Raw genomic sequence first — 24,214 nt, forward strand, 5'->3', positions numbered from 1 at the left:
ATCATTATTGTTAAGTCTATAAATAATAATTTAAAAAACCCTAAGTATCTAAACAAGTATTACTAGATACTGTTTTGTGTCACTTAATTTTTTATGTTTTTTTTTTTAAAAAACCTGCAAGCACGCACTTGCACAAATCTGAAGACATAAAAACCTCAAAGAGGAAGAAATCTTGGTCTCTACAATGCAGGGTTACATTTCAGATTCCTGCAAAGAGATGTGCGGAATTGCAGCGAGATCTGTGGACAGGCAGAGGTGCTTCTACCTCACCATTGAGGCGATGAATGGAGGATTTGAGGGGAGGGGGCTGGCACTTTCTGGCTGCTATGAATGGGCAGGCCTGCAAAGGGAACAGTGGTAATGGTACTGGGCATTGTACGGTCAACAGCCAAGGTACCCTAAAATAGTAAAGGATGCATGTGATGTCAAAGTTTTCCTTTTAGTTTTTAAACAAGATGGAGGGCTGTCCCATAAGAGGAGCAGCCAAGCGGAGCTGAGGTTGGCATGGAAAGAGAGCCAGGATGGAGGACGGGCAGATCTAAACAGGTCTCCAATTCTCCTACGCAAGGGACAGGAGACCTGTGGCTCACTGGACATTGATGGGCTGACAAAACACAGGAAGCTGGCTCACACCAACTCATACTCTTGGCCCAACAGGGAAAGGCTGTAGCTCCGTGGCAGATTTGCATGCAGAAAGGTCCCAGGTTCAATTGCTGGCATCTCCAGCTCAGGCTGGGAGACTCCCCTGTCTGAAACTGCCAGTCAGTGTCGACAATGCTGAGCTAGGACCACCAAAGTCTCTGCTCCTGGTGAGCTACGGCCCTTCCCTGAAGGATAGAGTCCAACAGCACCTGGAAGGTCACAGACCCTCCCTCCCTGCCCTATCCAGAGACTGGCACAGGGCTGTGGCCACTTTGAACGCCAACAAGGTGGCCAACCTTATTTTCTCAGCTTAGGAAATCTCACACTATCTTCCATAGATTTTTTTTTTTTAAAGAAAGCAAAAAACCAGTAGCCTCTAATTTTTAATGCACACAATAATTTAAAAAAGGAGAGAGAACTATTGTCAATATATTGGTATCAAAGATATACAATGCAAAACAAAAGAAAAAAAGACAGGATACCTTAAGAGGGAAAGAGAAGATTTCGGATGAGGTCCAAAACAGCACTCCTCCCAGCCCCCAAGGGTTATTTTTTGGGGGGAGGGGGGAAATTAAATGGGCTTGTATCACTTCACAATTTATACCTCTAAAGTGCACAGCCGGTTCTCGCAATGCAGACATACACGGTAGCAAGGATTTGGGGATGGGTGGGAAAAGGGCTTAAGATTTGACAGATCAAGATTAGCAGAGATATGCTACATATTAAAGGGAAACAGACAGACATGCACACGCCCTCAAATCCATTTTTTTTGACCCCCCCACCCCCCAAAAAAATCTGGGCCCTCCCCTCAGCCTGAAGAATGCACAGCGCTTCCCGTTACACAGAAATCACCAAATAATTTCTTTTTTAAAAAAGAGAGGAATAAATTTTAAAATAAAAATAAGAGGAAGCTTTGAATGATTAAAAAAAACACCTCCATTTTTTTTTTGAAACTTACATCCTCGCCAATTTCACAAGGAAGGAAGTGGCATTCAATGCACCAAAAAAGGTTCTTCCTCCATTTCCATCCCCAACCCACCCGCCCTGGGCTTTTCTCCTCCTTTCCCTGAAAATAATAAAACCAGGAAATCCAGGAGATTTTTTTTTTTAAGTCCTTGCCCCTCCCAGCTCTGTACATCTCAAACTCCAACTCCCTTGCTGTTTAATCCTGGGTCCATTTTCTCTTCCACATGTCATCTAAGGCAGCTGTTTGAAGGATCCTTCTTCTTTGAAACCGCAAAAAAGAAAAAGAATGAAACAGGAAAATTTAAAAATAAAGAAGTGTTTTGTCAATCGTCCTCTCAAGTTCGCTTCCTGGGAAGGAGCGTCTTTTTCGCTCGGTCGTTTTCAGTTCTTAAAAAATAAAACCAGAACAGAGTTTCAAAAACAATACGAAATACTGTTCCAAAGGAGGCAGAGGGAGACATCTCATCTGTCTAAAAAGATATCCAAATGTCCATCCAACGAAATCCACAGCAACCAAGGTGTTTTGTTTTTAAATGATCAAGCACCCAAGAACTTTGCTCGCACTGACCAAAAAAAAACATTATTACTAAATGGTCTTTTTTTATTATTCTTCTCAATATCCCCTTCCTCCCCCCGGAAAAAACTTCGCTCTCCCCCCTGGCCCCAAGGTCTTGCTATTTATATTTTTATGCTACGACAAATTCAGATTTCATGTCCGCTTTGACTTCTGGTTTCCACACAGAGTCTTCGAAGTCCAGATCGAGGCTACCTTCACTTGAAACGCTACTGTTGCTGTTGGTACGGCTGGACTTGCGGTTCGGAAGCCAGTGATAGGGCGCGCGGGCGTCTCGGCGCGCTTTCCGGCGCAGCCGCTTCTGCTGCATTAAAAGCTGGAGGCGCTCCACCTTGCAACGGGTGGCCCGGTTCTCCGTCTGTCGCAACCGGTCCCCTGGAAAGGAAGAAAACGCAAGGAGATTAGGAGATGCGCCAAAAACAGGTTAAGAGAATTTGCTTTTAAAAGAATTGGCGATACAGATTTTTTTTAAAAAAATCAGCTCTCCGGTGCTGGTAAATGCACCATCCCAGAATCCTCCTGGCCTTGGCAATCAGGTGACACCAGAGCATCAATCCCATCGCTCTGCTTTGCTATATGAAGCAGGCATGGGGAATCTTTGGCCCTCCAGATGTTGCTGAACTACAACTCCCATCAGCCCCATCAAGCATGGCCAATGAGCAGATGATGGGAGTTGTAGGTCAGAAACATCGAGAGGGCCATAGATTCTCCGTGGCTGCTATAACACACCTCACTTTGGGCAACCACACATCACTTTCAGGAAGTCAGAAATGTTGTCCTTGGATGCTCATCGCAAGCCTCTCCTGCCCCTCTGTAGAATGTCATCCTCCACATCCAGGATGAGCATGGGGAGAGCACAGGCCACTCCTCCTAATCAGATAATATATAGTCATTATTTTTGTAAATTGTATTTGTTGTGTTTTTATTTGATGTACACCGCCCAGAGAGCTTGGCGGTATAAAAATGGAAATAAATAAATAAATAAATACTCAACATCGACGCCAGAATTGGGACAGGCAAGAAACAACACTCGCACACAAAATGAGAAATTAAGGCGTGGAACTTCTCACACACCTCCCCCCCAAGATGCGGGATGGATGGCCACTGGGTTTAAATAAAAGGGATTCAACAAATTAACAAAGGATGGCTCTGGGTTTGTTTGTTTTTTTACAGCGGAATAGAGCCTCCATTATTGGAAGCAGTCTACCTCAAAACCACATGCTTTTTGGGGGAGGGGGGAGTAAGGACATCAGCAGAAAATGATTGCCTGGAGACATCTGGCTAGCCACTGTGGCATGCTGGGTGTGGGACTGATGTTATGGCTTCTTCCCAGCCCAGCCCCGCCATCACTGTGACAGCCCCCCTCGGACCAACCTAGGAGCCCTGCCGAATCAGGCCAATGGGGGCTCCATCCAGTTCCACGGCTGCGGCGTTTGGCCAAAGGTGGCAGCGAATCCAAGATGGCCGCTGAGCCCCCTGGAGCTAACCCCACCAAAAAAAAGGGGGCTGTGCGACTGCCAGATACGCCATGCATGAAACGGAGGACTCCCCCCTCTGACTTTCTCTCTCCCCAGCCCCCCCACCAATTCCTCAGCATGGGAGCATCGGCAGGGAGAATGAGGCCTCAGTCTCCATGGCAACGGAGACAGGAAGCGCATGGCGCACGCAAGACAATGGCTCCTCTGGCACACTTTTGTCTTCTTATTCTTGCCATTCCTTTCTTCTCATTCCAACCCCCTCCACACACACAGACACAATCCCCAGCAACCAACCGCCCTCCCTCCAGGTTTCGATCGCTTCCCCTCTCCGGAGAACAGAAACCGCGCCTCCCACTCTCCCCCAGCAAAAGGCAGCAAAAGGGTGCACTTTTCTCTCCCCCCCATAGCAGCCCGTGGGCGGGCGAACAATTGAACGTTTACAAGAGATAGGAAAGGAGCGCCGGAGAAGGGTGCAAAACAGAGGGGAAGGAACCTGATCAGGAACAAAAACTTGGCCGCAAAGAGTGTGCTTTGCCTCTCCAACGGCACCGTGGCCCGTGGCGGTGGAGGACAAGGGCAGAAGAACATAGACACTGATTCTATTTAGATTCTCACCTTTTCCACAAGATTTTCTCCTGCTTCCTCATTTTAAGCCTCGCAACAACCCTGTGAGGTAGGCTAGGCAGGGCAATACATGCGACGGAGGGAAGGAGAGAGAGGGAGGTTCCTCAAGGCCTCCCCAGGGAGCTTCATGGTCAAGCGGAGGGGATTTAAAGCCCGGTTGCTTGGGGATCTAACCACTACCCCACACTGTCGGCGACTGTTTCGGCAGAAAAGGAATCGGAACGGGAAGAGGGACCCACCCCCACCCTGTTCCCAGCAGGGCAAGAACCTGAATGCTGCCAACATAGCCACGTCGCCGGGTGCAGCCTGAGCCTCAGTTTCCATGCGTCACAAGAAAGGAAGGAGGGGGGGGAAGGTGATTTGAGGGATGTGCACTAATAACAGCCAAGGAAGCAGGAGGCGGAAGTCTGCGCCACACTGATGACAGGCAGGACCGAAACTGGGGGCGGTATTTATTCTAGAGGAATTCATCCAAGGAGACCACGATGGTACGGACGCCTCCAGAGAGACGGATTCTGCGGACAGGCCGAGGAAGGCAACCCCTCCCCCTCCTCCCAGTTTCATAATGGGGAGATCTCTTCAACCACCCAGTGCTGCCTCAACTCTTCCTGTATTTTTATAAGGGCGGGGAACCTCAGGCCTGGGAAGGGGTATTTTTTGCTTTGGCACCCTTGAACTGGGATCATTCTCTTTTGCTCATCTTGATGACGGAGAGCCGGGTTGGGGTGTGTGTGTAAAAACCTCTTTCTTTCTTTTTTTTTAAGTTAAGCATCAGATCTGTCGCTTAGCCCACTTTTGCCTCTGCCCAGCACATGGCCCCCAGCAATGGAATGTGGCCTTTGGGTCGAAAAAAGGTTTCCTCACCCGATTTTATATCCTGCCCGTCCTCCAAGGAGCTGAAGGCTCCTGCGAGGCAGGTTAGGCGGAGAGCGTGTGCGTAACGGGTCGAATGTCTAATTCATGGTCACACAGAGACCGAGACTTTAGGGACAGAAGAAGTTATCCATCTAGCTCAGTACCCTGCCTGGCAGTGCCTGTCCAGGGCTCCAGCCCTAACTGGAGAAGCCGGGGTTTGAACCCCTGGCACCTTCCGCATGCAAAGCATTTGCTCTACCACTGAGTTAGGAGCTTTGCCTGTAAAACAAAGCAAGACGCTAGTCCTCAAGATTCTGAATAAAAGGCCAATTCCAACAGGAACATATCTGTACACGGAATCAGACCGCTGGTCCATGTTCTCAACACCTGAGCTTCAGACAGGAGTCTTTCCCAGCCCTACCTAGAGATACAGGAGTGCGTGTGTGAGTGACCTTTTGCATGCAAAGCAAGTTCTCCAGCACGGAGCTAGGCCCCTTATACTTTCAGCAGAGGCTTGCTCGACCCCCCTACACGCTGACCTGGATTTCCTTCTCCAGCTCATGCTTCTCCTAGCCCCCCACAACACTGATCCGTTAAAGTTGCATGGGTTGGAGTTGGAGGACTAGAATTTTGGGGTGCTCTATATATGCACTCCCAAGCAGATACAGAGGGAAGGCGGACATCTCCATTGGCATCATGTTCTAAGCTTCCATGTTTTTACAATACTTACCCTGGGGAAAATTAACCCTACCCAGGGCAGAATGGTGTCCCTCCCCCCCCCAACATCTCATTTCAGCAAACCTTTGCTTATCCTGCCTTTGAGAAAGTCTTAGAGCCATAGAACCTTCTTTACGGCAGCGGCTTTTGCAAAGAATACATACCCCCACCCTGCAAAATTCAGTAAAATATCCTTCAAATTCTTTGAGGTGGGCTGCATGGCTGGCTCAGCAGCAAAATAACTGCTTTCTGTCTATGGCCAGAGGCACCACACTCTTCCCCCACCCCCCCTTCTCCCCCAGTGACGTGGGGCAAAATTCCAGTTCTTTTTCAGTGGAAAATTCTCTTTCTGAAATTGCTCAGGCTGGCCAACTGCAAAGACAATGCTTCGTAGGCAAATTTGGCCGCTTCAGCCCTTTTCCCAGCTTTGTTTACTCGCTAAATGCAAGCAGCCCCCCCCCCCAAACAAACACGCTAAATTAGAGAGGACTCTCGAGAGCATTGGAAAATTTTCCAAGTTTAAAAAACAAACCATCAGCCTATGCAAATCAGCCTCATTCAAAATGGACATTTTCCAGACAAGCCACATCGCTGCTCTTTGTCTGCCCCTCCCCCACAGGCATGGCACCCCACCACCCACCACCCAGAGGTACACAGCAGCCATTAAACCCTTTTGGTACAGAAACAGTGGCAAAATGGAGGGTGATTTAGCATGCAACCACCAGGGACTACTAGACCGCTAAAAAAAATAAAAAGACAGAAGAAAACACAAGTCCAGGAAGTGGGGGGAAAGGCTCGCCCCCTCCCTGGTCCCCTTGATGATTGCAATTCCCCTTCCCCCCCCAACAACAGCAAATGCTCAACAATTTGACAGACCCCCCCTCCCTCAGCTGGAGTGAGTAAAGTGGCATCCGGGGGTTGGATGGTGGTGAAAAATGGAAGATTTCCCCGCTGTGATTCCCCTCCCCCCCAAAAAAGCCTGCTTCCACCCTTTCCCGATTCAGTCCACTCCTCCGTCCCTGGGACCCCAGGTGCGTGCCTTTGGAAGCAGACAGCATAAGCGTTTGCGGCTGTAGAGAACTGGAGGTGCATGGGGGGGGCACCCAGAAAAGGCAGCGCGGGAGGGGGGCAAGATAAATGCTTCACAGGCAGGGAGTAGGATTGGAGGATGGCATTCCAACTATGCACAGGAAGTGCACAACACGCGCGCACACACACGGAGGATTCATGCCCACATTCCCTTCTCCGCGCAACGCTAATAAGACAGTGCCATTTGCCTCCCCCCTTGCTGCTCAAGCAGGTGGCTCGACATCTCTCTCTCTCTCTGTTACGTGCCAAGGAAGCGTTGGCGGTGGCCACCTTCAGAGGCGGCCGCGTGACGTATCTAGGCCAACGCGGGCACAGGGGAAGGTGCCGACCTGCTTTGGCGCAGGGCAAGAGAAGGCGGGGAGGACGTGAGAAGGAGGGATGAAAGATTCCCATAGAGTGTGTGGGGCGGGTGGATGTTTGCTGCCAACCGGGTGTGGAAGGGCATGACTCTTGCACGGCGTTGGTCGGGTGGGGGCTTCCTCTGCCACAAGGACCACCCCCTCTCTCTTGCGCAGAGGATGAGGTCACAACCACAGCATACATTTAAAGCACGTTTAACACATATGGCTTCCCCTGTTGTTTGTTAAGGGTGTTGGGAATTATAGCTCTGCAAGGGGCAAACTAACGTTTCCAGGATTCTTCCCGGGGGGGAGGTAGGAAGCAATATGCTTTAGAAGTATGTTAAATATGCTTTAAATATACATCATGGATCTGACTTAAGAAACAGGATCTAGCAATATTTCCAACACCAGTGAATAACTCCCTTAGAAGAGAGGTCACTCCTTCAACAAACCTTGCCCAGAGCTCATCAGACACTTTGAAATTAGTTACACACACACACACACCAGCTCTGCGAGGTAGGGCACTCATTGTTTCTCACCCCATCCCCTGCATTTTTGACTGTTTCATTGGTAATTTTAAAGTGATTTTTTAAAAAAGCAAAGTGGTATATAAATTTCGTTAAATAAACAAATACATTTATTATTTATTTATAAATATATTTGCACACTGCTCTTTCGTTAGACACATCAAAGCGGTTGCCACAAGTTGAAAAAACAAAGACCCACAAGCATCACACGATGGAAACATTAAAAACGCAATAAAAACAAAGTTCAGCTCTTGCAAAAGGACATCTTCTTCATACCTCAAGGGCAACCTGAGATTTGAACCAGGGGCGTTCCACAGCTCGCCACTAACTCTGCACCAGTCCTTGCCATTTACGGTGCAAGCATTTCATATGCCCCCTGTGCAAATTCACCCTCTCCCAATGTAACATAGATCGTAAATTCCCCTCCCCACTCTGCCATGAATCTGACTGGGTGACCTCAGGCCAGTCGCTAACTCTGTGAAACCAACCTCAAAGGGTTGTTGTGAGAACAACAGAACCACATACCCCACCTTGAGCTCTTGGGAGGAAAAGATGGATATAAATGTCATAATGAAACCGTGGGTCCTGCTCAAGGTATACAGAGCCTAGCCCACTAGGCTCAAAGGCATAGAAGCACATTCCATCACGAGAACCTTCCCCACCTCCATTCTCAATGAGAGCTAGGACCTTGTCTTTGCGCAACGAGGCAGTCCTCGTGCCCCCCAGGCAGGAGTGAGGTTAGAATCCAGTGCTCTCTAGTCCGAAGGAAAGAGGGGGAGGGAGGGGCAGAGGTCAACTATCGGACACAAACTCACTGGACAGCTTTAAATTGCTGCCGGCCGGCCATGGGTTCAAAACCAGGCCAATTAAAAAAACACAGTCTCGAGCACAGACCATCTCAAGCACAGTCACCAGAAAGGAATTTTCATTGAATTCCTGGAGGCCCTCCAGATATTTCCAGCCAACAACTCTCAGTGAATCCCAGGCCCTCGCTCAAGGGGTGCCACGCTGTGCAGAGACACCCCCACCCCACCAAAACACCCCAACCTTATGGTATAAATTATATGGGCTTTGTGGGGGGAAAGCAGTTGTCAGGGTGCAACGCAACCAAGCTGTCTCTGATAAAACCCTACTCGGAGTAGACCCACGGGCATCAACGGAGCCAAGTTTAGCAAAGTCTTTTAATCTCGGAGGGTCCGCTCTGAGCACAGAGTGTGGGTGGGCGGGAGAGATGGACAGAGCAGAGCACAATGGGTGCCGGAAAGGAAGGTTCGGCGTTGCAAGAAAATGCTTAAACAAAGACTGTGCAAATCCAACTGTAATAAATTAAAAACAACAACAACGGGGGGTGGGTGGGTGGGTGGGTGGACGGGCTTGTGGCCAAACTGGGGACATGTCCTTGTCTTTGAGGTCAGGGTCTGGGACGCCAGCTTTGCAGAAACCGGGCAGCCAGAGAGCCGGCCACCCCCTCCTCCTCCCTGCAATGTCGATTTGGAGCGGAGATATTCCAGCGTCCCCTTGGTGTCAGGAAAGGTGGCACGGAGGGGGAGAAACAACAGGATCCATGTTGTTTTGTGCTGCGGCCGCCCCTCCCTCCCTCGCCCCCACCAACTCGCCTTGCTATTTTTGGGACCGCGGCCTTCGCCACAGCCTACGGCTTCCTTGAAGCAGCAAAGGAGCTGAGGGGGGAGGGAGAGAGAGAGAGGCATGAAGTGCGCAAGTGCGAGAGAGGACGTCACCGCTTTGGCGCCTCCCAGTTTGGCCCCTCAAAGAGGCAGCGGTGGTATAGTCAGGGCTGACGTATTCATTAGACACAGTGCCTAGGGCCCATGATACTTCTAGGGGCCCACGAAAATGTTTTAATTTCTTTTAAAATCAGAAGAAGAAGAATGAACTTTTAGGGTCAAAGAAAATCTTATAATTTTCTTCTCACATCAGAAAAAAAATTAAACTTTTAGGGCCCACGAAAATCTATTAAATTTTGCCTAAAACAGAAAAATATGTTGATTTGAAGTTATATCAAAATAATTTTTAATATTGATATGGAGGAAGGGGCCCACGAAGGCAAAAGTGCCTAGGGCCCACGAAAGTCATAATGCGGCCCTTCGTATAGTGGTTAGAGTTTTGGACTAGGGCCTGGGAGACCCCGTTTCGAACCCCCCACTGAGCTCCGAAGCCCGCCACATGACCTTGGGAGCCTGTCACTGCCCCTCAGCCTAACCCACCTCACAGGGTTGCTGTGGGGATTAAACAACGAGGGGTCAGAGCCATGTTTATACGCCACCTTGAGCTCCTTGGAGAAAAAGAGGGCTCAGTAAATGCAATAAATAAATACATAAATAAGGAGAAAAATCCCATTGCATGGGGTCGGAGTTAAAAAACCCCAGTTCAACACAAAAGCTTGCATCCAGCTATTCAGAGTAGGCCCATTGAAATGGATGGACCTACGTGAGACATTAGTTTCAGTGGGTCTGCTCTGAGCAGGATGAAGACTGGACATCACCGAATGAACTGCGGGGGGCAGGGAGACAGCGTTGCTGAGCTAGGCAGACCAGCATAAGACAGCTTCCTCTGTTCCAGCCTTTCCCAACCTTTGGGTCCCTAGATGCGGCTGGACTACATTCCCCATCATTTCTGACTATTGGCCCCACTGGCTGGGGCTGATGGGAGCTGTAGTCCGCAACGTCTGGGGCTGGGAAAGGCTGCGTAGTCCCCTCCCCACCCCAAGAAAAGCGCCCTTTGTAACACCATCCCAAAATAACCTTATCAGCAACGGCTCTGCGGATCTTTGACTCCCAGCTCCAGCAAAATGCATCTAGATGTCCTTACACTGCAATCTTACGTGCGGTTCAGGCAGAAATAAGATGCGCTGAGTTCAACAGGATTTACTCCCAGGGGGAAGGACTTGGGGGGGGAGAGACCAGCATTGCACTCAGGTCCTGCTTGGGGGCTTCCTGTAATGGGCACCTGGTTGGCCACCGTGAGAATGCTGGCCTACAGGGGCTCCCTTTGGCCCGAACCTCAGCAGGAAAGGCCATCGCTCAGTGGGTAGAGTATTTGTCTTGCACGCAGAGTTTGTACACAGATCCAATCCCTGGGATCTCCAGGCAGGGCTGGCAGAGTCTCCCTGCCTGAAACCCGGAAAAGGTGCTGCCAGTCCGGGTAGCCAATACTGAGCTAGAGCAATGAGTCTGATTCAGCATAAAGGCAGCCTCCTAGGTTCCTAAGAGCATCCAGGAAAAGGCTGCAAGCGCTTCAGCCTTTATACACTTCTCGCACCCCATTTAAACGATGCCTTCCGTAACGTGGCGCCTTCAGAAAGGTTTGAACTACAATTCCCATCAGCCCCAGCCAGGCACAGCAGTCCAAAATATCTGGAGGGCGCCAGGTTAGGGAAGGCTGGTTTACATTGTAAGGTCCCAAGGGCAGAGATCTCCGTTTGCAAACAGTTATTGCAAAATACTCATTGGCAGCACCACCACCCCAAAAATTAAAACAAAGGACACAGCCTCAGGGCACTGCAATTTTCCCTTTGTCCAGAAACACAAAAGAAATCCATGTTAACCACTTGGCACATGTAGATTTGCCAACGGAAACAGAAAGATTCATGCAACACCCCCCGCCAAGAATGGGGTGTGAATGGAAAGAGGGAATTGGGGGGGGGACCCCACACAAGAAGAGCTATTTGCATGATGATGATTTCGGAAGGAGACTGGCAGGTCATCTGCATATGCAAATTTTCACTATGATAAACAAACAAAAGAGCCTAACGGGCAATCCTCGAGAAGCAGCTATGGGGAAAATGTCCTTGGGACAGGAATGGGTTGAAACCACTTATGAAACATTCAAAGAGATAAGCTATTCACTTCATCAAAGGTCACCCTGACCCAGAATAACTGAGCCAAAAACTGGGAGTTAGGAATGTAGCTTTCTCCCCTCTCTGCCTCCAGACATGCTAGCTTTCTATGCAGTGAGCATGTCTGATTCTTTCAGAAAACCCCACCGGTGGGATTCGAATAGGCACCCCAGGAAGAGCAAACATGAAGCGAGCCCAGGTTAAATTCTTGAGGGCAAACCAAGCCTAGCCCACCTTGGACAAACTCAGGAACAATTTCTGGGAGCGGTTGTGTGAATTGCAACATCGACACACAGGTGACCGGGGTCAGGAATTGGGAAAGAGACAGAGAGCCTTTAGAAAACTGGGGGCCGGCCTGCTTGATTAGCAAGGAGATAAAGGATTTTGATACCCGGAAGTGGCCGGGGGCCCAGGTTCAAATCCCCAACTCAACAACAAAGCTGCCTAGATGGGCTTAGCTAAGAAGCTTCCTTATTCAGAGTCAGGTCATCAGTCCATCGAGCTCAGTATTGTCCACCCTGACTGGCAGCAGCTCTCCAGGATTTTAGACTTTTAATTGCTGCCCTGGGCTCCTTCAAGAGCCAGCGTGGCGTAGTGGTTAAGGTGTTGCACTATAACCTGGGAGACCAGGGTTCAAGTGCCCACATAGCCATGAAGCTCCCTGGGTGACCTTGGGCCAGTCACTGCCTCTCAGCCTCGTGAAAAACCTATTCATAGGGTCTCCATAAGTCAGAATTGAGGGCAGTACATTTACATTTTGGGGGCTCCTTCTGGGAGGAAGGGCGGGATATTAAATACACAGATATATAAACAAAATAATAATCTTTCCCCGCGCTACCTAAAGACGCCGGGGATGAAACCTGAGCCCCTTCACGCCAATGCTCTGCCCCTGAGCTATGCCCTTAAAAAAACAAAAGAAAGCAAGATTCCAGTCCTCATGATTCTAACAAAAAAGTCATTGCCATAGTGCCTTAAAACAACCACCATTGCAGCACAATCCATCTTCCTGCCAGAACTCAAGCCATATAGTATAGAGGGTGGAGCTCCATACTTTACCACTGTGCCCTGGCACTTGGGAACCAATCAGGAGTAAGGGGCAGGGCTTGGCACATCTTCAGTGTCTATCCCCGCCCTGCACAGACCACCTGATCATAGAGTAGCTGTCAGATCCTAGAAGGGCCTTTTCAAAAGGAGGACACCAAACATTTCCACTTAAGAAATTGAGTCTCTCTGAATAAACACAAGTCAAATCAGCCCTTGAACCCTTTGTAAACTGATTGGAGTGTCACCGACCGTTCCACCCAGTGATGTAAGACTTCTGGAAAACTTTAAGATCAAGGAGGGAACTTTCCAGAGTTTTCTTCACTGCTCCAAATTCCCCAAGAAACAATATAGCATATTTGACTTGTACTTACAGCAGACCAAATATGCTGTGTTTTATTTCTTCAGCATGTGCAATTATCTCAAAACTCCCCTGCCCCAAAAGTAGCTGAACATAGCAGGCCTTACTTTTGACTAGATATGCACAGAATCACATGGTTAGAAATGTTCTATTCAAACAAATTTGGCGCTTTACTTGGAAATATTTAAAGCCACCTTATGTCAACCTGGGGCACTCCAGATACTTTGGACTGCAAGGCAGTTAAAGAAAGAAGTCAAGTCGCTAGCCCTCATGGACCAGCGGAGGCCGATGGATGTTGCAACCCAAAACATGTAACAGGTTGACAAGGGCTGGCTTAAAATATTTTGCCCTTGTAGAGGAAGGTGGGGATCTTGAACTATATGTATTGCAGAAAAACAGCAGTGGGAAAACATAAGCAAGCAAGCCCTTTAGCACAAACATGGAGAGACAAGGATTGAGGCGGCCCTGGAGGACTCACCAGAAGGTTTAGAGGTTGTTCCTTGGCTGGTGCACTGGGCGCCCAAATGCAAGGATTGGCTAGCAGCGGTTGCGATTTTCTCTGAGGTAGTGTTGTTGGAGAGATCTGGAGAGGGAGGCGGCGATGCTGCTGCCGAGGACAGGGAGCATTGTGTCTGGCACCGCAGTTGTGTCAGCGACTGGGGCATGCCCTGGTAATGCCGCGTGGCACTCAAGAGATCATTGAGGATCTGGAGGATGGTGCCGATGTCCCGTCGCGGCCGGCCACTGCTGTCTTGGCAATTTGGGTGCAAAGTGCCTGTCAAAAAGCATCAGGGGGAAAAAGGTGGGTCATGAAGGCAGTTAACGGCCGCTAGAGAAAGAAGTCAAGTTGCTAAACTTTGTCATTACTATTGACTTTCAAGAGGAAATTGGAAACATTCTTGTTTACTCAGGCATTTGATGGCTGAAGGGGACTGTTCCTGGTAACCTGGAGATCACCGGATGGAAGAATGCTTTCCAACTGTAACTGGGTTTTAGAGTGCTTTTCTTTTTGTTGCTGTTAAACTGTTATGTTTGCTGCCCTGGGCTCATTCGGGAGGAAGGGCAGGATACACATCATCATCATCATCATGATGCAACTTTTAAAAACAACACATTCTGTGATGTGCAGAGTTTGAAGCTTTTCGCTTATGCTTACAGAGAGAACTTTCTGCTGAAGATGAACATTAAGGCAGATTTCTAGTCCTCATGAAAATCAGAAGAGGCATTCTGGGCCAGGTAGCAATCCTTCTAAGTCACTTGTACTTTTCTGGGAGTCTCCCTCTAGCTGCGTCCCTCTTAGATGATGTTGGGACTACAAGAGAGTCCCTCAGCCTTGGGTCCCAAGATGTTTTTGGACTCCAAGCCCATCCCCCTCATCAGCCAGTGGTCAAGGACGATGGGAGTTGTAATCCAGACTTAAACCAATCGTGGGCCCCGCAGATGATGTTGGACTACAACTACTTGCTGATGGGGCTGAAGTCCAACCTCATCTTTGAGTGGGGAGTCACAGGTCCCCCATCTCTGGTAAAGCAGGGGTTGCAGCAGCACCCAAAACTGCACGTAGCTACTAACAAGACGACAAACCACATTTTAAAACCAGATGCATGTTTTGGGGTTCAGAGTGGCAAATCCACGTAGCCTGGAATCAAGTACGGATCAGGAGTATACCCACTTAGCTCAAGCCACGCTATATTCAGTCTGGAGCTTCTCCAGTTTATTTGGGATGCGTTTGAGTGCACACCCTCCTGCAAGCTTTCAGGGTTTCACAGGGCCCTTTACCTTGCCTGGCAAAGCGTCCCGCGACACTCCGAAGCTTACATGCTCCGAAGCACCCCATGATACTCTGAAGCTTGCATACACAAACACCAACCCGTATTTGGCACAATTGGAAGCCAGTGGCAAGGGGCAGAGAGAGCCAACAAGGGCATACCAGAAAACGTTCCGGAGAAGACGCCGGGGGCGTGGTTAACGAAACTTTCGATCACAGCACCGGGTTTGCGGGGACGGGAAGGCTGGCCTGGGCTGGGACTGGGCGACGATTTACTCCGCGCAGAGCAATCCACCTGAGGAACAAAGCAAAAGGGCAGACGGGTGAAGCCTGTGCAGAGAGGTACCGCCTCACCTGGCCAGCAAACCCCACCCCTCTCCAAATCATCTTGGCGTTTGAGGGCTGAAGAAGACGGCCTGGAGAACTAACTTTTAAAAAGGTAACTGTGAGCTAGAAATGTTTTTTCAAATGTAACCGTGCTTTAGAAATGTTGTTGAAAATGTAACAGCGCTTTTGGAAATATTTTCAATCCGCAGCTCTGCTTTTAGAAACGTTTTTAAGCTGCAACTGTGCTTTCTAAACTGTTTACAAAGCTTTCCTTTTTGTAGCTGTTAGATGGTGGGTTTTCTTTATGTTTGCCACTCTGGCTTCCTACGAGGAATAAAATTTTAATACGAAATACACACATTACGCTCTTCTTTTAAAACCAAGCCACTATCGAGAGAGTTTCAAATCGGCCCTCCCAAGTGACTCGTCTGAAGGCTGGCTTCTTTAACAGCCAGAATTGGGATTCTCAGATTTGGCTTTCTGGGGGCAAGACGCGAGGAGTCAGGTGGAGCACCTGTCTCGCATGCAGAAGGTCTCCAGTCCTCGAAGGCCTGAAACCCTGGTCAGCCGCTGCCAGTCAGTGTAGACCGCACTGAGCTACATGGTCTGATTCACCATAAGGCAAAAGGCTATCGAAGCTCAATGGCAGAGCACCTGTTCTGCATGCAGAAGGCCATGGGTTCAATCCCTAACAGCATCTCCAAGGAAAAGCGATTAAGGAGGACGCGAACGAAAAGACCCTTCTCTGCCCAAGGCCCTGGACAGCTGCTGCCAGTCAGAGCAGACAAGCAGCCTGAGCCAGAATAAGACAGCTTCCTGTATGTACTTCGGACTTCTTAAGAGAGGGGGTTGTGCTTCGCTTGGGATCTTGGGGGGGGGGCAGAACAGACTCTCGGGGATTAGCCCTTGGTTCAAAATTAAGCTTTCGGGTTAGGGAAAAAAAATACAGCATGCTTTTGGGGGTTAAGGGTTTGTCCTAAGAGTAACCTATGGAGGAGAAGTAAAGAAAAGGTAGGTTAAGAGGGACCCTTCCCCATTGGCTGAAAGGCTCCTGGGTCCTCTCCACAGCAGCCTCCTCCTCCCTTTTGCCACCCTTAGGGACTAGAGCCTTTAAAAACAACAACAGCAATTCTAAACATTCTGAACAAATGCCAGACTTCCTCCTGGCCCGTTTCAACCGACAGGTTGCACGGTTACCTAATTCTGCCTTTTGGGGAGGATCTGCTGTGGTTTTGCACAATCCACTCTTGCGCGGAAGGGGAGTCATCCTCTAGAGATGGCAACGGGAGGGGGAGGAGAGAGATTTTTGGCAGTTTGGAAGAAGAGCCAGTGAATTCACAGAGCAGGAGGCAAGGGAGGCGAAGCCAGCCGCCCTGATTTCCTAACATCCTCTGCCCTCTGAGCCGCTTCCCTGGCTTTGCCCAATAGCTGAGCCGGCCCCGAACGAGACGGCAACTCACCTCTGAACACAGAGAGGTGCTGCCGCCGCCGCCGCCACTCGCCGCTTGGGCATCAGCCCCGTGCGACCGGAACATGCCTGCCGTGACGGGCGTGGGGTGGGCGGTGCTACAGTACATGGGTGTGGCCTGTGAGGGAGAGGCTGCAGGGCTTTGCTGGCAGACAGGCACTGCAGGGACCCGGGCAAAGCTGGAGGCGGGGCTGCCCCCATGGAGCGCGTGGCAATCGGGGCCCGGGGCTGGCATCGCGGGGGCTCCTCCGGATGCCTCGCCGCGGCTGGCGATCACGTGGCGGTGCTGCAGCTGCCCACTGCTCTGCTGGGCTGCGAGCTGCAGCTGTACGAACATCATGTGATCTCCGACGCGCAGGGCGAGGGTGAGAGGAGATCTGCCCGACAGGAAGTCGTTTACCTGGGGAGGGAAAAGGACAAGAACTGAGAAGCCAAGATTAAGGCAGCAAGACTCAGAAAAAGGGAGCAGCTTCATACCCAGGAATTCGAAGAAACACACAACATAAAGCAGTGTTTAAAAGCAGTGTGACTTTGAAACGTTCGGTCTGCCTTCTTGATTTAAAACGGCACCCAAACGTATCCCAGCAACGTATCTGGCGTATGTATTGCCCAGTTTCCCACACAACAAAAATGCATTCATCATGTTGCTAGCTCTTATGGCTGCAATACCATGCTTGGAATCACGCATGGGGCTTATTCAACAACTTCACTGGGCTCTGGGAGATTTCTAGTGGCCAAGAGGGGAAGGTTCAGGATCTGAGTTAGCTTTTGTTGTTTCCCTGATCTTTCCCCAGCCTCAAACGGACTTTGCGCACAGAACACTTGTGCCAACTTGAGAGGAACAGTTCAGAAGAAAAAAATAGGGAAGGAAGGAAATAAAAAGCTTTCATGTCTAGTCGCCTGCAGCCAAAGCTCAGCTCGCCACAGATGAGTGGTTACAGAGAAGCCTGGCTTCAGAGGCAGGTCGCAGCTCAGGGGTGGGCGGGTCTTCTTTGTCCTCCTCAGCTCATTATAAACATGGCATGGTTGTCACCTAAAAACAAAACGTGGGCTTGGCACAGGCTTCCAGGCGAAGATCGTTACGCCTTGTTAACAGGTGCCCACGCTAACTAGTCAGTTCAAGAGGAAAGTCCTCACACTGACACCGCACCTCCCAGGGTTCAAGGCTGGGTCCCGTGGCAGGCAGAGCATTCAACAGGTGCAGTTCTGTGTGTCAGGAAGAGCCACACCTGTGGGGTTTCTGCCCATCAGTGGGAGACAATACCACGGTCAGCTTTTTAAAAAAAATCACCACCGAGGTGCAACACAAACAGTTCAGCTGCAGCCGACATAACCTCTCACACCCTCCTCCCTGGGAGGATCGCTTTGGACAGCCCATAACCCCCTCCACACCTGCGTGATCTGCCAGGATTCGGGCGAGGGAGCTCTAGAGTGAACATGGGTCCTGGGAAGGGGCGGGGGCAGGTCGGTGAGGAAAGACAGCCATAAATATTTGCCTAAACAGGTGGGGTTCTGCTGTTCTAGGGTGGAACCATTTATTTTTTTAAAAGAAGGACAGGGCGAAAGACGTAATTGGAAATTTCCTTCTTGCCAACTGAACAAGGAAGGGTGGTGCTGTTGTGGGGGGTGGGGAAAGGAGGAAACTGCCCCCACAGCTTGCCCCCACAGCAAGATACGGGTCTGCAAGGAGACGGTGGTTCTGAAACCAGCCCAGCCACTGAAAAGGAGGGGCTCAGTGGCAGCGCATCTGTCTTGCATGCAGAAGGTTCAGTCCCCAATGGCATCTCCCAGGTAGGGCTGGGAATTATCCCTTGCCCTGAAACCCCAAGGAGCCGCTGCCAGTCCATGTAGACAATAATGAGCTAGATGCCACCTGAGTCGGTCTAAGGTCCTATGTCCCTGTTGAACTCGGTGCTGCATTCAGAACCACAAGGGGGGTAATCTTGCTTTATTCCCAGGGACGCAGCTCCTGTCTTTGCATGCAGAAGGCCCCAGATTTATTTATCATTTGATTTATATCCCGCCCTTCCTCCCAGCAGGAGCCCCTTCAATCCCTGGCATCGCCACAGAGGGCTGGAACAGTCTCCCTGCCCAGAGAGCCACTGTCAGTCAGCGCTGACATGACTGAGCTGGATGGAACAACGGCAGGTGGCTGGTTCTTTAAAAACCACACACACAGCGCCAAGGTTGTATTCAACAACTCAGAGTAGACCCACTGAAATGAATGAACCCAGGTTGGCCTGTTCACTTCAGTGGGGGTACTCCGATTAGGACAAGCATTGAATACCCCCCCCCAGTCGCCAACCATCTTTGTCTTTACTGTATTTTTAAAAAATGGTTTTTACCGTACAGTTTTGAACCTGCTTGGATGCTTTTTTTTAAAAAAATGAAATGGCAGTATGCACGTACGCTTATGAATAAAAGAAAACGGACAAAACAAAAACTTAGCAAGTTGCTGGACCTCATGGTTGAAGAGGTAAAGCCTATCCATCGACAAGTTAGAGACGGTTCCAAGGCGTTCTTGCCATCATTTCGTCTCCAAATGTATCTGTGCATGCGCACGTGTGTGTGGCTGCTTAGAGACTTCTGCAAAGTCAACCACAGCTCACGAAAACACGGCCTCGTAATGCATGCATCATCTCACCACCTCCCCTCCTTTTTCACCTCTGCAGAAACGCCAGCAAACGAGAAAAAGAGGAAAAAAGATTTGCTCTTATCTTTTTAAAGAAAGCTTTTATAAGTCATCCACAACCCAGCTCGACACCCCAGCACCTGCCAAAATCCTCCCCCCCAGGCGTAACTGCTCGTGTCCCGTTTTCACACGCACAAAAAAGTAAGCCTCCCCCCCTCTTTCAAAGTTTCTGAGAAACTCGTGGGAACAGGTGGTCCAGAAGCGTGCTCGCAGGATGCAAGGAGAGGAAGAGGTGGGCGAGGTGGCGACGTCTCTGAGTTTCGGACACCCAGGCTCATGGGGATGGGGAAGATGAGAGAGAAGAATTGAAGTCAGAGCCAGTGGGGGCTGATCTTTGCAAGAAACCTCTTTTCTTTTAACGGTGAGAAAGCATCTTTTCTTTAAAAAAAAAAAGGAGTGCAGTAATCTACTCTGCTCTTTTTTGATCATTACGAAGGGCACTCTGTGTAAAAACCACACCTTAAATGAAGCAAATCCAGAGTTTCAATATATTAAGATCCAATATAAAAAAAAAAACCATTTTAAAAAGTCACACATAAAATACATTCATTAAAACAGACGCACGCTTTAAATGAAATAAAGCCAGGGTCCCAAAATATTAAGAAATTCAATTTAAAAAGTCGTACGTAAAACGAATTCATTAAAACACGAATGCTTTAAATGAAATAAAGCCAGAGTTCCACAATATTAAGACCCAATATCAAAATATCAAAAAATTCAAGGCTTATTCTTTTCCTCCCCTCTCCTTCCCAGCTACCACTTCACCAGCATGCAGGGAGTATGAACTGGATACCCAGGGACAATGGTCTCAAGGGGCTCCTGAGCATGTGCAGAGTGCAATCCCATTTGCCACAGAGTACACTTCTCATTCCGCACCAACTCCCAATGAATGAGCGCATGAATCAACTCCCAAAGCGCATCCAATGGGGGGGGTTGTCAGTTCTTCCTCATAGCTTTACTCTCCGCCCCCCCCCCGTGTTCCAACCTGAAATTTAAGATTGGAACAGCCTTGAGGGCAGAGACTTTTTCTTGGGTACTGGCACAGCAGTGACACTGGCCGCAAACAATCATACTTGTTCAGGTAGGTTAACCTATGGAACTCACTGCGACACAATGTTGCGGAGGCGGCGGCAGCAGCTAGCTGATCTGCAGCGTGAAAATCCAGGATGACTAGGTGATGCCAGGGCGGCTGATGCAGAAGGCACGCAAGGATGCCTTTGCTGTGGCAGCCAGAAGCAAAATCTCCATATACAGTCCATCCCTGAATCCTCGGACTCACTTTGGGATTATCCGAATTGGCTTGATTTGAGCAGGGCTGTCCTGGAGGGCGGGTCTATCTAAACCAGAGGCTCTTCACTTTTTTGGGGGGCATCACAGACCCCTTTGCGAATCGGATAAAAACTACTTTTGCAGGGGTGGGGGAAACAGAACTCGGACCCCCACCTCAGCCAGAGTCAGGCTCTTTCTCACCACCTAACCTACTTTGCAGGGTTGTTGTGAGGATAATGCAGGAGGGAGGGGAGGTGACCCACAACCGCCAGCCTGAACAAGAGTGGGGTACAAAGGTCAACCAACCACCACCAGTAGATGGAACTGTCATGGAAAAGAGCAGCCTACCTCCAAGTTCTATGTGCTTGGGAAGGGGGGAGAACCAGGGGTGGCCTGTCATCTTTACTGCAGCCTTCCTCAACCTGGCACCCTCCGTACGTTTTGGACCGCAACTCCCACCAACCGGCACAGCGGCGCTGGTGGGAATTGCAGCCCCAAACATCTGGCTGGGAATGTCTGCCTTTATAACCCTGAGCCAGCAAGGCAAATATCTCCATCCTCCACCCAGGCTCAAGCCGCCCTCGGCAGCTGCACAGGACTAGTAACCTGGCCTCCCAACTACCCCAAGGCAGAAAACAAAAGAGAGAGATCGGGGGCATCAGGATCACAGGACGGCTGCCTTCACGAAATTCCAAACCATCCCAGCCACAAAGGGCCCTCAAAAAGCTTCTCTCAGCAGGGGTCTGCCCCTGCTGGCTGAACAAAAGATCACCGGGCACCCGCCAATTAAAAAAACAACCGAAAATGAAGGTGGATCCAGCAAGCAATACTATTATTATTAATTTTTTTAAGAGAGGGGCAATGTTTCCAAGGAAGAGAGCAAAAGGGGGTGGAAACCTGCAGCTGGAATAGTCTCTCTCTGTATCCCCCCCAATTCAGTTTTGGTATCCCCCCCAACATCTCCTCGACATCCCCCCTCCCTGGAATTCCCTTTTCTCCGTAGCTGAATGGAAGCTGGCTGACTCCTTTGTTCTCAAAGCACCAAGCCGGCACAGATGGCATGCCGATTACCATATGCAGAAAAAAGCTATCTCAGAAACCTTTTGTCTCCCCAAGACACCAACACATCCCCCCTCATAACCCCCCCCCAAAAAAACTCAACAACCCTCTGCTGAGATTTCACTTAACCAGAAAAGAGGAGAATGATGCGTTCCCCTCCTCTTCTGGTTTTGGAGACCAGAGACCAGGCACCAAGTAAGGCATAAAGCCCAGTGGCCCACCTCACAGGGCAGTTGGGAAGGCAATTCATTAAAAAAAAAAAAGCAACAAAAACCAGGTCAGAAAAAGATCCAAAGGGGCAACAAATGTGATTATAAGTTGCCTAGACAGAGCCCTGCATCTGATGACTAACATATCACAATAACATAAATTAATACTAATACTAATACTAATAATACTGATGATGATGATGCAAAAACACCAAACCCAGAACTGGCTGCACAAAAGTGCCAATGACCTTGCGCACCCATTTTAGACTCTTGTGACTGAGGCTAGCAGAGACAGAGAGGTGGGAGGGCAGGTTCCTCCCAGGTCAACCCATGTCCCAACAATGTTTTCTTATAGAAAACAAACAAACAAGTTATAATTGCCCTCTTTCCCTGTTAGGCTCATGTCATGGGCTCTCCAAGCCTCTTAAGCAAAAGAACTGAAAAAACAACAACCAGAACCTAAATCCACGACTCATAGATTTCAGTCCCCAAAAGGGTCAAGCACACCTCAAGCTCTCCAAACCCATTTTGCTCAGCTCTCTAACCACTAGCCCACTCTGCCCCTGCTGCAGGAGACGTTTGACCAGGCTACGCCTCTCCCTCTTCCTCCCTCCCCTCTTCCCTTCCCCTCTCCTCCAGATTCTCTTGACATCAGAGGCCAACCTGCAGTTGGCGATGTCCCAGGCTGGGGCTGACTCACACCTGCCCTGAGTGCCACCCTATGGCCGTCATTAACCAGAGGCCGCCCTGAGCACCTCCAGGCCCGCGCCTCAGCACCACAGGCTCCTGGCAAAACTAAAAATAAGGCTTCCCTTGGCACTTGCATTTTTAATTTTTTAAAAAAAAAAAAAGACAAGAGGAGGAAGAACGCTATTATCTTCACACCCGCACACAGGCGCCAGCCAAAGGGACGATCTGCCAGGCTGGCATCAGAGACAGAGACCACGGAAACAGCCACCCCCATCGCCCACGCTGGCCTGGCGCCATCCAGAGGTTTCAGGGTACAATGGCCATCAGCCCTAGCAGGCACAGCTGTGTTTGAAGCTGGGGCTGATGGGGAATGTAGTCCAAAATGTCCCAGGAGGGCACTAGTCTGGTAAAGGGTATTTTATTTATTTATGTTTAAGGAATGGGTGGGGGGGGAGAAAAGAGAGAAAGATGTCATGAAGCCATACCTTCCAGTGTGGGAATGCCTAAATCCCCCACATTTGAAGGCTGGTTCCAGTTACCTGGCACTCTACGCATGCACTAAGGAATTGTTATCTCTTCCTGATTCGAAGCCCCCCCCCCCAAAAAAGAGGGTAGGAACATAGAACACTGCCTAATTATCTGCCTCTCTAGAGCCCACTGTTGTCTACAGACCGGCAGCGGCTCTCCAGGGTTTCAAAGGGTCTCTATCTATGGCCAGATCCCTGACCCTTTAAAACGGGAGATGCCAGGAATTGAACCCGGGGACCTCTTGCATGCCAAGCACTCGCACCACCACTGAGCCCTTGGTTGGGATTACAAAGCGGCCTCCGAGGGAGGAGGGCATGTTATCTGCTCTGAAGGAAGTGGTTTCACAATTGCACCCTCTTCTGGGAGTGAACTGGGTGGGTGGTTGGGGGGGGGAGAGAGAGAGAGAGAGACCCACAAAAACCCACCTCCAGGCGTTCTGGAGACAGGGCTACAGGGAGAGACGTTGCTGTCTGGGGAAAAAAAAAACATTCTTCCCCGGCTCAGATTCAGACAGCGTCTCCTCCCCCCTCCCCAGGGAATCAAGGATAGAGGGGACAGGTTGGGGGGGGGGGCGGGGGGGCTAGAGAGAGCGAGTGCAAAGGAAGAAATTTAAATTGATTGCCTCTGAATCGAACTCAAGAGCAGAACCCAGTTCCCAGAATCCAGAGATGACTCAGAGTACACTGAATTCTTTCTCCGCTGCGTTCGACAACTCTCTTGGCCCGAGGTAACCCTAACCCTCCCTCTGTCGCTCCGGGTGGGTGGCACCTCTAGCGCAGCTGGGTAGTGGAGGGTGCACACATCATATATTTTTTTGGGGGGGAGGGACCCAATTTCCCCACCACCACCTTCCCCTCTGTCTCCATCAAGGGTCACGCAGGGGCACCTACGCCTGCCCTTGAAACACACACAGGAAATACACCAGCGAGCTGCCGGAAGTTTACCAAGGTCTTACTTTAAACAAGCGAACTAAGCAAAGAAAGAGGCAGGCGGGTGGGCGGGCGACACCCCACCCTTCCTCTAAAGAAAAAAATGCTGCCCATCCCTGTTTGAAAAACCCAAAGACCCGCTGCTCGGGACAGGGTTGCTCTTTCGGCTGTGCACCAGAGAATCCACACCTCTCTGTGTCCCGG

At 49.9% G+C, this 24,214-nt stretch overlaps 1 protein-coding gene across 2 annotated transcripts in view; it reads right to left on the minus strand.

Moving 5' to 3' along the window:
• Positions 1-1,012: 1,012 nt before the first annotated feature.
• MIDN (midnolin) overlaps positions 1,013-24,214 on the minus strand; it is a 43,538-nt gene continuing 20,336 nt past the window's right edge. For both annotated transcript variants that reach the window (XM_061601095.1, XM_061601094.1), the window contains exons 5-8: positions 16,627-17,034; positions 15,002-15,134; positions 13,550-13,846; positions 1,013-2,557 (exon numbers count right to left, since the gene is read on the minus strand). In XM_061601095.1, the coding sequence (XP_061457079.1) occupies positions 2,295-2,557; positions 13,550-13,846; positions 15,002-15,134; positions 16,627-17,034 (1,101 nt within the window). In that variant the 3' untranslated portion in view covers positions 1,013-2,294. The remainder of the gene's footprint in view (positions 2,558-13,549; positions 13,847-15,001; positions 15,135-16,626; positions 17,035-24,214) is intronic.

Source organism: Rhineura floridana, chromosome 18 (genome assembly GCF_030035675.1).
Source record: "Rhineura floridana isolate rRhiFlo1 chromosome 18, rRhiFlo1.hap2, whole genome shotgun sequence".
Taxonomy (NCBI): domain Eukaryota; kingdom Metazoa; phylum Chordata; class Lepidosauria; order Squamata; family Rhineuridae; genus Rhineura; species Rhineura floridana.